This window comes from Gekko japonicus, unplaced genomic scaffold (assembly GCF_001447785.1).
Source record: "Gekko japonicus isolate JY-2015 unplaced genomic scaffold, Gekko_japonicus_V1.1 scaffold666, whole genome shotgun sequence".
Taxonomy (NCBI): Eukaryota; Metazoa; Chordata; class Lepidosauria; order Squamata; family Gekkonidae; genus Gekko; species Gekko japonicus.
In genome coordinates this window covers 506722-520370 of record NW_015160854.1, presented here as the reverse complement: position 1 = coordinate 520370, position 13649 = coordinate 506722, and the positions used below count along the sequence as shown (strand labels likewise).

Below are 13649 nucleotides of genomic sequence, written 5' to 3'. Positions count from 1 at the left end.
GAGGTAGCTCACACTAACTCAGCTTAGAGGGAACATTGGTCGCAACACCGGTTGACCCTCCCTGGTCCGAAAGAAGCCAGGCTAAATACTACCAGAACCAGGGCTTTCTCGGTGGCGGCCCCACACTGGTGGAACAAGCTCCCAGAGAACATCAGGGCCCTGCGGGACCTCTCACAGTTCCACAGGGGCTGTAAAATGGAGCTCTTCCGCCAGGCGTTCAATTAGGGGCCGCCGCTGAGGGATGTGCCTGGAACATCTTCTGGCCGAACTTAGACCATCTCCTGGCTAGAGTCTCCGCTGGTTACTACCCCTATCTCGGGATTTGATGGGTTTACCGCCCTAGTTGGCTTGTAATTGTTGTTGTTCACTGGTTTTAACTGTTACTGTATTTATTAACTGTTGTAATTCTTTGTTACGTTATTTAATCTTGTTAGCCGCCTTGAGCCTGCTTGTCAGGCAAGGTGGGGTATAAATACAAACAAACAATAAATTAATAAATTAAAGGGTTGGACTAGGAGAGAGCTGACAAAGAGAAATGTTCCTCCCTCTCCCAAAATACTTGAACTCAAGGGCATTCAATGAAGCTGATGGGCAGTAGGTTTAGGGCGGACAAAAGTACATTCGACGTCACAAAGAGAGGGATTCAAATGTGGAATTCGCTGCCAGAGGTTGTAGTGATGGCCAATGCCCCCCCTCCTCTAAACTGTGGAGTCTCGTGAGCAAAAATTCTCCTTTGGGAGCCACTGGCATTAAAGTAGTGAGCGAGCCATTAGGCTGCCGCATAAATCAGTTTACTCCGGAGCCACCCTTCCTGCGTCAAGACAGAAATGTGTGAGCCGGAGGCTAAGAAACGGTGAGCTCGCTCACACTGACTCAGCTCAGAGGAAACACTGGTGACAGCCAGAGGAATAAGCAGCTTTAAAAGGGGATCAGATTCATGGAGGATAAATCTATCAATGGCTACTAGCCCTGTTGGCTGAGGGGAACCTCCACATTCAGAGGCACTAATCCTCGGAATCCCAGAGCCAGGAGGCAACATCAGGGGAATGCAAACCAAAGCTTATGCCTTGGGGGGGGGGGAACCCTTTGTTGGCCTTAAAGGTGCCGCTGGACTCTTTTTTCTGCCTCGTGTTTGCACAAGGATTTCCACGGGAAACAGATAAAAGCCCCCGGGGTCAAGGGTTGAAGGTCAACCACAAAGGGCAGTTCGGAAGCGGCTCTCTGACTGTGTCACCCTTGTTCAGAGAGCCACAAAGGGCAAAGTCCACCACTCCGTAGCTGCAGTTGCCGAGAACCTTTACAGGCCTAAACTAGAGATGTAAAATTTCCGGGAATTTTGAAGCTCGGAAAAAAACCCGTTTTTTCCCCAGTTTTTTCCGGGGGGAAACAGAAATTTTCGGAAGAATTGAAAAAAATGCTACATTAGCACTTCTTTTGTCTTTTCTAGATTGAAAGTCATTCTGTTACTTTAGGAACATAAAATATTACTATGGACATTTTTACTTGGCATGAAATTATCACAACTAGCATATTAAAAATATAGTGTATCCAAACAGTTATTACAAACAGAATACCCACCCACATGCAAAAAAAAACACCCCCCCAGCACTTGCTATGGTCACTACACCGGTTACCCCCCCTCCCCACCAAAGCATAAAGCACTCAGAAGAAGAAGAAGAAAAGAGATTGGATTTATACCCCGCCCTTCACTTGGAGTCTCAGAGCAGCTTACAAACTCCTTTCCCTTCCCCTCCCCACAACAGACAGACACCCTGTGAGGTAGGTGGAGCTGAGAGAGCTCTGACACAAACTGCTCTTTTTCAAGAACAGCTCTTATCAGAACTACGGCTTGCCCAAGGTCATCCAGCCAGGTGCAAGTGGAGGAGTGGGGAATCAAACCAGGTTCTCCCAGATTAGAGTCCACGCACTTAACCACTACACCAAACTGGCTCCCTTGTGCAGCCAGATTTCTTGGACAGCCGCTTTAGAGGTGGCAGGAGGCTGATCTCCGCCATCGAACCCCAGGATCTGGATGCAGGGGAGGGCCCCCATCGCAGCCACCTTGAAGAAGCCAAGCTGGTCACTGTGCAAGTGAAAGACCTCCAGCTTCCCCTGAGCCAGAGAGCCATGTCACTGATGCCTCGATGCAGGAGAGGTGGAGGAAGGGGGAGAAGAAATTGGATTTATGCCCCGCCCTTCACTACCCAAGGGAGTCTCAGAGTGGCTTACAAACTCCTTTCCCTTCCCCTCCCCACAACAGACACCCTGTGAGGTAAAAGAAGAAGAGGAGGAGATTGGATTTATACCCCGCCCTTCACTACCCAAAGGTGTCTCAGAGCGGCTTACAAACTCCCTTCCCCTCCCCGCAACAGACACCCTGTGAGGTAGAAGAAGAAGAAGAGATTGAATTTATACCCCGCCCTTCACTCCCCAAGGGAGTCTCAGAGTGGTTTACAAACTCCTTTCCCTTCCCCTCCCCACAACAGACACCCTGTGAGGTAAAAGAAGAAGAGGAGGAGATTGGATCTCAGAGTGGTTTACAAACTCCTTTCCCTTCCCCTCTCCACAACAGACACCCTGTGAGGTAAAAGAAGAAGAGGAGATTGGATTTATACCCCGCCCTTCACTACCCAAAGGTGTCTCAGAGCAGCTTACAAACTCCTTTCCCTTCCCCTCCCCACAACAGACACCCTGTGAGAGATTGGATTCATACCCCGCCCTTCACTACCCAAAGGAGTCTCAGAGTGGCTTACAAACTCCTTTCCCTCCCCCTCCCCACAACAGACGCCCTGTGAGGTAGAAGAAGAAGAGATTGAATTTATACCCCGCCCTTCACTCCCCAAGGGAGTCTCAGAGTGGTTTACAAACTCCTTTCCCTTCCCCTCTCCACAACAGACACCCTGTGAGGTAAAAGAAGAAGAGGAGATTGGATTTATACCCCGCCCTTCACTACCCAAAGGTGTCTCAGAGCAGCTTACAAACTCCTTTCCCTTCCCCTCCCCACAACAGACACCCTGTGAGGTTGGCGGGGCTGAGAGACTGCTTTCGAAGAGGGCTCGTGAGAGAACAGCTCAGAGAGAACTTCCATCTGACCCAAGGTCATCCAGCAGCTGCAAGTGGAGGAGTGGGGAGATGCAGCCCGGGGAGGACAGGGGCCGCAGTGGGGCACAATGCCACAGAGTCCACCATCCGAGGCAGCCATTTCCTCCAGGGGAACTGATCTCTGTAGCCTGCAGAGGAGCTGTAATCCCAGGTCCCACCTGGAGGGTGGCATTCCTCCTTCGGTGTCTGGTAATGGCTGCCGGATCAGTGCCACACAGGTATTCTTAGACAGCCTCATGGGTTGCGGTTTACCCCCTTCCATCTTGACTGATTTGGAAGATGGACTCTGTGGCATTATACCCTGCTGAGGTCACTCCGCACCCCAAACCCCGCCCTGAATATCTGCAGGGCTTTCTGGGCAGGGGTTATTTCATAGAAAAAGAGGTGCAGCACACTAATTCATGCAGTAGCCAAATCGCTTGCTCACAACTTTAATGCCTGTAGCTCACAAAATAAAATTTTTGTTCACAAGACTCCACAGCTTAGAGGGAGCATTGCTCACAGGGTGCCCGTTGTGGGGAGGGGGAGGGGATTGTAAGCTGCTCTGAGACTCCTTCAGGTAGTAAAGGCTGGAGTAAAAATCCTATATCTTCTTCTCCGGAACAAATAGTAAAGGTAAAGATTCCCTTGCTCGAAAGCCAGTTGAATCTGACTCTAGGGTTGCGGTGCTCATCTCCGTTTCAAAGCCGAAGAACCAGCGCTGTCCGAAGACATTTCCGTGGTCATGTGGCCGGCACGACTAAACACCAAGGCGCACGGAACGCTGTTACCTTCCCACTGAAGTGGTACCTATTTATCTACTTGCAATTTCTTGCTTTCGAACTGCTCGGTTGGCAGGAGCTGGAACTAGAGACGGGAGCTCACTCCGTCATGCGGCACACTCGGGTCTCGAACTGCTGAACTACCGACCTTCCACAGCCTGCAGTTCAGCGTCTTAACCACTTGAGCCACTGCAGCACAAATAGGAAGAAATAGCACTGAATAAAATAGAGGTGCAGCCAGCCTGTTGTCTGTCCGCAGCCAAAGTAACCTGCAGCCACAATTTTGTGGCTGGCTTGGCCTCCTGCAGCAGCCATTTTGTGGCACCCATTTTGTCGCTGTGCCCGAATTCCAAAGGTGCCTGCAGCTCAAGAAGACTGGGGACCCCTGGAGTAGACCATGCAGAGCTAAACGGACCAGTAATCCAACTCTTAAGAAACTTTGTATCTTCATGCGAGCGGACCACCTCGGACTGTCGGAGGCGTGTCCCATGCTTCCCCCACGCACGTGCACATCTTTGGAGAAGAGAAATGGCCCCCACGGGAACCAGCTAGAATGGAATCCTTTTTACGAGCCTGCAAGGGTGGCCCCATCGAGCAAACAGAAACACGAGTACCCAACCCTGTTCTAGGAGCTTCATTAGACGCTCCTTTCCAGGACAGTGGAAAATCTGAAACGTCCCATTCCCCGCCGGCATGCACGTGAGTCATTCGGGAGGGTAGGGGAATCCCATCTACGGACCCAAAAGAGGAAAAAATGCCGAGGTTCAAACGGTTAACCAAACAGCAGAGTTGCCAAATGCTCGCAATTCCTCTTCCGCCCTGGCGGCCCACCTCCAGAGTAAGGCCAGGGCGGCCCTCTCCGGCCCAGAACCTGCGAGCGATTCGCCACCTCTGAACTCAGCTAGTTCGAGCTCCTCTGATCAATGCAAGGCTAAAAGATTCTGCCTCCCCTGCAACTCGTGAAAGGCAGAGGAGCCAACTCGGGGTCTGTACGTGGCAGCTGCGAACAAGAAAACGTGTTCCTAAGCCACTGGCCGCGCACCGCAGAACAACAAGCAGGGTGACGCCTGTTCTCGGCTTCTGTGTAAAGTCCCCGTCACCCACCAACTAGAAAAGCTGAATGTTGAAACTTGCACAATATATGCAGTTTTTAAAATCTCGGCCTGCCAATTGCCAGCTCCTCGTTTGACCTGCAGAGCCACAATTCCGCCCCTGCCTAAAGATGATATAAAGACCTGGAACTGGGGAAGGGAGAGGCTGGATATTACTTGGACCTGCATGTTCTAGATCAGGGGTGTCAAACAAGTGGGCCGGATCAGGCCCCCGGAGGGCTTCAATCAGGCCCGCAGTGAAACTGGCTGTCTTCTGCTTCTTCTTCCAATTCTGCTGCTGCTGCATCATCGTAGGATTGCAGCTTACAGATACACACCTGAACAGTGTACTCAAGATTGCGACGGCACAGACATTTTGATGCAATAATTCAGAGCAAGAGGTGTCAGTTAACAGACTTGTTAAATAAACAAAATATTGCAAGAGTGGTAATGTTTTAAGCATGTTTTATTTTAAGTTAAAAAAAACCTTTGTGTTTGTGTCCTTTATAAAGTTTACTAGGAATAAGGCCCGTTGTGGAAATAAACACAACGAGCTCTAGAAAGAGGCTCTGGGAGAGTACCCTGGCCTTGGGCACTCAGCGTCAATCTGCTGTGGTGACCGCAGCAGGGTACAATGAAACAGAGTCCACCATTTTCTCCAGGGGAACTGATCTCTGCCATCTGAAGAGCAGTTGTAATTCAGCGTGATCTCCATCCCCCCTCTGGAGATTAGCAACAATGGTTTCCCATGAGGGAATGGCTGGCTTGGAGGGTGGAGTCTGTGGCATTGTACCTGTCTGAGGTCCCACCCCCCCTCAAACCTCACCCTCTCCAGGCTCCACCCCTCAAATTTCCAGGAATCTCCCAACCTGGAGTTGGCAACCCTATCTCCCTCCCAGCCAACCATCAACCTACTGTTATTTGCCCCCTTGCTTCAGCTCTCCATCTCCTCCCCCTCCCTCCTAGAGAGCAATTGTAATTATGAGTGCTTCCCCTGCTTGCTGCCACTCGCTAGGTCTGCCTCTTTCTCCCCCGTAGAGGGGCTGCTGCTCCCTCGACGGAGTGACCATCCCCTTCGCCGGCTCCCTCCAGACTGAGAGCGAGATGCTGTCTGCCAGCTCTGTGGGCGGGGCCGAGCCAACGCAGCAAGGCAATGCAGCCAGGGGATTGGGAGTCCTCAAAAGTGGCAGCCGAGCGGGCCAAGGGCTGTGGGAGCGTGTCCAGGAGTCACACCAAAACAGCTTTATTATATAGGAGAAATATCTTCGCTCCCTGGCATTACGTTTTATGACGCACACGGCCCGGCCCAACAAGGTCTCATTTATGCCAAATCTGACACTCATAACAAATGAGTTCGACACCCCTGTTCTAGATCAAATCACATGAACATGTGAACACACAAAACTGCCTTATACTGAATCAGACCATCGGTCCACAAACGTCAGTGTTGTCTACTCAGACCGGCAGCAGCTCTCCAGGGTCCCGGGCAGAGGTCTCTCACATCATGTATCACCTGATCCCTCTTAACTGGAGATGGTGGGGATTGAACCTGGGACCTTCAACATGCCAAGCAGAGGCTCTTCCACTGAGCCACAGCCCCTCTTTACAGCTCTCCGGGGTCTCAGGTGGAGGTCTTTCCCATCACCTCCTGCCTGGTCCTTTTTAAACTGGAGATGCTGGGGATTGAACCTGGGACCTCCTGCACGCCAAGCCGAGGCTCAGCCACTCAGTCCTCCCCACCATATCACCTTATCTATATTTTTTCTTCCCCTGTTCTTAATTTTTGTGTTTTAGTTAAGTGCGCGGACTCTAATCTGGGAGAACCGGGTTTGATTCCCCACTCTTCCATTTGCACCTGGCTGGATGACCTCGGGCAAGCCACAGTTCTGATAAGAGCTGTCCTTGAAAAAAGAGCAGTTCCTGTCAGAGCTCTCTCAGCCCCACCTGCCTCACAGGGTGTCTGTTGTGGGGAGGGGAAGGGAAAGGAGATTGTCAGCCGCTCTGAGATTCCCTTGGGTAGTGAAGGGCGGGGTATAAATCCAATCTCTTCTCTTCTTCTTTTACCTCACAGGGTGTCTGTTGTGGGGAGGGGAAGGGAAAGGAGATTGTCAGCCGCTCTGAGATTCCCTTGGGTAGTGAAGGGCGGGGTATAAATCCAATCTCTTCTCTTCTTCTTTTACCTCACAGGGTGTCTGTTGTGGGGAGGGGAAGGGAAAGGAGATTGTCAGCCGCTCTGAGATTCCCTTGGGTAGTGAAGGGCGGGGTATAAATCCAATCTCTTCCTCTTCTTCTTGGCTGATTTCTTTTTCTCGTCTCTGCGGGTGGTTTCTTGGTCATACAGCCTTTGTCACTAATCTCCCCCCTTTTTAAAATTTTGTGGTCATGGGGGGCGTGAGCAATATACGTTTTGATGTGTTCGAGTTTTAAGCGATTCTGCTCCTCTGAGTCCTTCTGTGCCTTCAACATTTGTAAGCCGCTTTGAGTCCTGGCCTTCGGGAGCAAAGCAGCATATAAATAAATCGCCCTGCACGATCAACGCTGCTACTTCGGGCTACCGGCAGAGCAAATAAGCGAGACAGAACTCCAGAAGCCCACCTCCAGAAACCCAGCTGCCCTGGTTCTGAGATCTCAACTGGCATCACTTACCCACTGGCAAACCTCTCTCTGCCCAATAAGGACTAGAAACTCGCTTGACAAAAGAGAAGCCGGTTTTGGGATCCTTTCCATGTTTGCACAAAACAATCGGGGTACGTGCCTAGCCGTGCTGACATCCTTCCTGGCAAAATTCAAGCCACTGCTTTTCATCTCCTAATCCTCCCACAACTCGGGACCTCTGTCTGGCATGCAGAAGGTCGCAGGTTCAATCCCGCCATCTCCGGTTAAAATGACCAGGCAGTAGGTGATGTGAAAGCCTGAGATCCAAGACCCGAACAGAATCATATGCTGAAGTGAGACCCAAAAGAGGCCACATGGGAGCATCCTAGTCTGTGCCTCCACTGAGCATTGGTCATGAGACAGGAAACCTAGGTCTCGATTGAATCCAAGGGGATGCATTGTCTTGAGCGTCATTATCAGTTGCAATTCAGCAGTCTCTCTTTCTAATCTCCATTTGAAATGCCTTTGAAAGACGATATTAGAAAGAGAGATTGCTGAACTGCAACTGATAATGAAGCTAAAGACAATGCGTCCCCCTGGACTGAATTGAGACCTAGGTTTCCTGTCTCATGACCAATGCTCCACATGTATTACCCCTCTGCATATCTCACCTAAATCCAATCATATACCTGCTATTGTCATTCACCTACTATTGTCATTTGCCTGCTAATGTCTTTCGGCATCTAAAATCTCTCCACTCTCCCAAGGTATCGGGTCAGATGGATTTCTATTCTAGCTGTATTTGAAGAAGCGAGCAGTGACTCACGAAAGCTCACACCCTTCCACATATTTTGTTAGTCTTGAAGGTGCTCCTGGACTCTTGCTCTTTTCTACTGCTACAGACAGACTAGCACAGCTACCCGTCTTGATCTATCTCCATAAAAGATTGTCCAGGGTTTATAAGCTTATCTACTTAGTTTACAGTTTAGTACAGTTTAAAGCTAAAGGTTCCCTTGCTCGAAAGCCAGTCGAATCCGACTCTAGGGTTGCGGTGTTCATCTCCGTTTCAAAGCCAAAGAGCCAGCGCTGTCCGAAGACGTTTCCGTGGTCATGTGGCCGGCATGACTTAACACCAAGGCGCACGAAACGCTGTGACCTTCCCACCGAAGCGGTACCTATTTATCTACTTGCAATTCCTTGCTTTCAAACTGCTAGGTTGGCAGGAGCTGGAACTAGAGATGGGAGCTCACTCCATCATGCGGCACTCGGGTCTCAAACTGCTGAACTACTGACCTTCCACAGCCTGCAGTTCAGCGTCTTAACCACTTGAGCCACCGCAACTCCTTCTTAGTACAGTTTAGTTTATTGTAATTAGCCATGGGCCGTTACAAAATTAGAAAACACAAACTGTGAACAAACTATAGGTTAAAAGTCAGAATATACAAAATATCATAGATCAGAAACAAAATATGAGTAATTTAATACAGTAGCCTAAATAATGCCCCTTCCCGATGACACCTTGGAACGTATATTCTTTGCAGCAAGGGCAAATAATGAAACTTTATAAGAGACATATGCGTCAATGTCGGATAACAAAAATGAAATTTTTTCCTCAACTGGGTAAGCTCTGAGACCAGATAAAATACCTGCTAAAAATTTAGCCCTTGGTCTAGAATACAAGGGGCAAAAGAGAATCTAGTGAGGTAAATCCTCAAGTTCGTGGGAACCACAAATACACAGATGATGGGCCAGTGGAGTTTGATTGAATCGGCCTTCCAAAACTGCTGTTGGCATTGATTGAAACCGTAGAGAGGTAAAGGACGCTCTAAGTATGTGTTTAGAGATATTAACTAGGTATGGAGTTCTAGTGTGGTCCGATTTAATCAATTTGTATCATGGTGCCGCTTTTGATTTTAATATCAAGAAGAAGAAGAAGAGACTGGATTTATACCCCACCCTTCACTACCCAAGGGAGTCTCAGAGGGGCTTACAAACTCCTTTCCCTTCCCACAACACACACCCTGTGAGGTAGGTGGGGCTGAGAGAACTCTGACAGAAAGTGCTCTTTTTCAAGAACAGCTCTTGTCAGAACTATGGCTTGCCCAAGGTCGTTCAGTCAGGTGCAAGCGGAGGAGTGGGGAATCAAACCCGGTTCTCCCAGATTAGAGTCCGCGCACTTAACCACTACACCAAACTGGCTCTCAAAGAGCGATCTAGCAGCTTATCTATTTAGTGAGTCTTGATTCATGGAAGCTTCTCCCCTGGAAAATCCTGCTGGTCTCGAAGATGCTGCGCGTAACGTACCATTTGACTGTTTTCCCATTTCCTTTCCAATTGCACTAACAGCTGTCCACATTCAATGACTGGCCCTCCCCCCTCGATTTTTAAAAAATCTTCTATGAAAACCCCCAGCAGTCTGGAACGCAACAGCGGCGGATCCGTCCACAAACAAAAATTGTGCCAGGAGACCTCACTGCAGAATTCTCTTACCTGTTCGGAGGGCTCCGAGTTCCGGGTGACCTCTTCGTACGCCCCCACATCCTCCCAGGTAGCCACGAATGCGCGGTGGGGGACAAAGCCCGCGGCGTCAGGAAACCCAGCCCAGATCAGCCGGGCGGCCCGATCCAGCACCTCCCGGGAGTCATCCTGGCGGTAGTAGATTTTGCCTCTCCCTCCGCCGGTGTCAATGTCAGCCAGGAAAGGAGCGATGGCCGGGAAGTCCGTGGGAAAATCATCGTCCACGTATTGAGTCTCCCGGGGGAAGTCCTGAGTGGAAATTATCCCGTTGGTCCCGACCTGGAAAGGAGACGGTGAAAAGCGCCGTGAATAGCAGACGGTTCAATGTCAACCCGATGTTAAACTCAGGGCTATTTTTGGGCAGGAGCGCACAGGAATGGAGTTCCGGCTGGCTCCCGAGTTGGCCACGCCCAGCAGGAACTCATTAGCATAATAGGCCACACCCAGCAGCAGAAACTCATGAGGATTGGCTACGTTAGGGGCGTGTGGCCTAACATGCAAAGGAGTTCCTGCTACAAAAAAGACCTGGATTTTGACAACAAACAAGGTAAACAGAATAAGAAGCAAAAGGTGGGTGTGGCTGGATGAGCACACTTCTGCAAACATGGGGTGTGTGGCCTAATATGCTAATGAGCTGTGCTGTCAGGGGTGTGGCCTAATAAGCTAAGGAATGTCTGCTGTTGGGTGTGGCCTATTATGCTAATGAGTTCCTGCTGGGCTTTTTCTACCAAAAAAGTCCTGGTTAAACTCCATGTTAGGGATTATTAGGAAAGGGATTGAGAATAAAACAGCAGATACTGAGGAGGAGGAGGAGGAGATTACATTTCTACCCCGCCCTTCACTCGGAATCTCAGAGCGGCTTGCAAACTCCTTTCCCTTCCCCTCCCCACAACAGACACCCTGTGAGGGAGGCGGGGCTGAGAGAGCTCTCTCGAGAACTACCCTTGAGAGAACTGCTCTGACAGAACTATGGCTTGCCCGAAATCTAGAGATGTGATGGCCTGGGAAAAAAACGGAAAAATTCGGGGGTAGGTGGATGGTTTATTTCCATTTTTTTCCTGAAGCCTTTTTTCTTCTTCCAAAAATGGGAAAAAAGAAAAAAAAATGATTATGGAACATTTTATTTTAACATGATGAATAAAATATTTTAAGACAAGGTGTTCAAATATTTTCCAAATCATTTCTAAAAAATATGTATGGTATCAGATTGATCTAATTTCTGTCCACTGAGGACAAGCGAGTCCTAGGTTACAAACTGAACTCTCCAATGCAAGAACAAGATGCATTTCTTCCTTTAGGAGGTGCTATTGTCACAGGAAACGAAAAAGGTTTCAGTTTTGTTTTGGCATGTGGGTGGGTATTCTGTTTGTAATAATTCTTTGGATACACTATATTTGTAATAGGCTAGTTGTGATAATTTCATGCCAAGTAAAAATGTCCACAGTCATATTTTATGTTCCTAAAGTAACAGAATGACTTTCAAAGCAACCTGGTGATCGGAGCCTGGTTCCTAGCTACTTGGAACATACTTGTAGACTTCATGTCATTTTGAGTCTTGCCAGAGCTGGGTTGGGTTCCAGCACTAAAGAAAAGCAGCCTGATGAAGCCTTAAGAAATGGCAAAGCAACCTAGGCCTGCCATCGCCGCTCCTTTGGTTCGCACTATAGCTAGTATTGAGCGCATGCCATCTGTTGCATGCTTTCTTCTGGAAACTCTTCTCTGCACCATGAGCGGCTGAGCCCATCAAATATATTGTAAGCCGCCCTGAGCCCGCCTGGCGGGGAGGGCGGGATAAAAATCAAAGTAAACAAACATTTTTTTCAATTTTTCCAAAAATTTCCGTTTCCCCCCGGGGGGGAAACGTTTCCCCCCCCCCAAGCTTCAACATTTCCGGAAATGTTACATCTCTACCAAAATCATCCAGCAGCTGCATGTGGGGGAGTGGAGAATCAAACCCGGTTCTCCCAGATTAGAGTCCACACACTTAACCACGACAACAAACTGGCCCCTGTATAGATCTATGGTGTCGCCTCATTTGGAATCAGGGCCGGCCCCAGGCTTTTTTGCACACTAGGCGAGGCTATCTTCTGGTGCCCTCCCCCTGCACCCACCAATTTTCAAACATAAATGCATTTAGGAAGAATGAAAAACACAAAATTTGAACTTGCTATTTTTTTAAATCGTGAGAACAAGTAATACAATCTCTGATTTTCTCTCTCAAACAGAAAAACCACAAAGCACGCTGCAAGGCAGGGGAGAGAAAGAGGTGCTCCGGGCTGGGGGTGGGTGGGCAGTGGTTTTGACAGGGGCGGGGGGGGTGCAGTTTTGGCGCCCTCATGATCAGCCCGCCCTAGGCGAATGCCTAGTTTGCCTAGTGGGTGGGCCAGCCCTGTTTGGAATAGTGTGTACCAGGGCTATTTTTGGGCAGGAACGCACAGGAACGGAGTTCCGGCTGGCTTCCGAGTTGGAACTCATTAGCATAATAGGCCACACCCAACAGCAGAAACTCATTAGGATTGGCTACATTAGGGGTGTGTGGCCTAACATGCAAAGGAGTTCCTGCTACAAAAAAGCCCTGGGTTTTGACAACAAACAAGGTAAACAGAATAAGAAGCAAAAGGTGGGTGTGGCTGGATGACCACCCTTCTGGCAACATAGGGGCGTGGCCTAATATGCCAATGAGCTGTGATGTCGGGGGTGTGGCCTAATATGCTAATGAGTTTCTGCTGTTGGGTGTGGCCTATTATGCTAATGAGTTCCTGCTGGGCTTTTTCTGCAAAAACCCCCTGGTGTGCACAGTTCTGGTCACCCTATCTCCGAAAGGACACTGCAGAGCTGGGGAAAGCACAGAGGAAGGCGATCCAGATGATGAGGGGCTTGGAGCCCCCCTTCCCTAGGAGGAGAGGCCGAAGAGGCTGGGACTGTGCAGTTTAGAGAAGACACGACAAAGGGGGGACACGAGAGAGATTCATAAAATGATGCACGGGGTGCAGAGAGTGGACGAAGAGAACTGTCCCTCCCTCTCCCAAAATGCCAGAACCCGAGGGCATCCAGCGAAGCTGACGGGCAGGAGGTTCAGGACGGACAAAAGGAAAGACTTCTTTACACAGATCGCGATTAAAACGTGGGATCTGCTGCCGGAGGATGTAGTGATGGCCACGGGAACAAACAGCTTTAAAAGGGGATTCGCGAGATTCCTGGAGGATAGGTCTGTCAGTGGTTACTAGCCCTGGTGACTGAGGGGAACCTCCCTGTTCGGAGACAATAAACCTCTGATTCCCAGAACCAAAAGGCAACCTCAAGGGAAGGCCTCGGCCTCTCTGCCCTGCTGTTGGCCCTCCAGAGGAACTGGTTGGCCACTGTGTGAGACAGGAGGCTGGACTATTGGTCTGATTCAGCAATTCTCTTCTGACATTCTTAACGTCTCGGGTCATTTTGGAGAAGAGGAGGTGCAGGAGCTCATTAGCATAACTCATTTGCATATGACACACACCCTGACGTCACCGGACGTGTGTCAGAAGGCAGCACCCACCACTCAGGCTCCACTGGACTGTTTTGGATTGCTAGCTATTGGGGGGGGGGG

General features: G+C 49.6%; 1 protein-coding gene across 1 annotated transcript in view; it reads right to left on the bottom strand.

Annotated features, from left to right (window-relative positions):
- Nucleotides 1-13649, bottom strand: part of NID2 (nidogen 2) — a 111213-nt gene that overhangs the window by 94359 nt on the left and 3205 nt on the right. The window contains exon 2 of the mRNA XM_015421483.1: nt 10040-10345. Coding sequence (XP_015276969.1) covers nt 10040-10345 — 306 coding nt within the window. The remainder of the gene's footprint in view (nt 1-10039; nt 10346-13649) is intronic.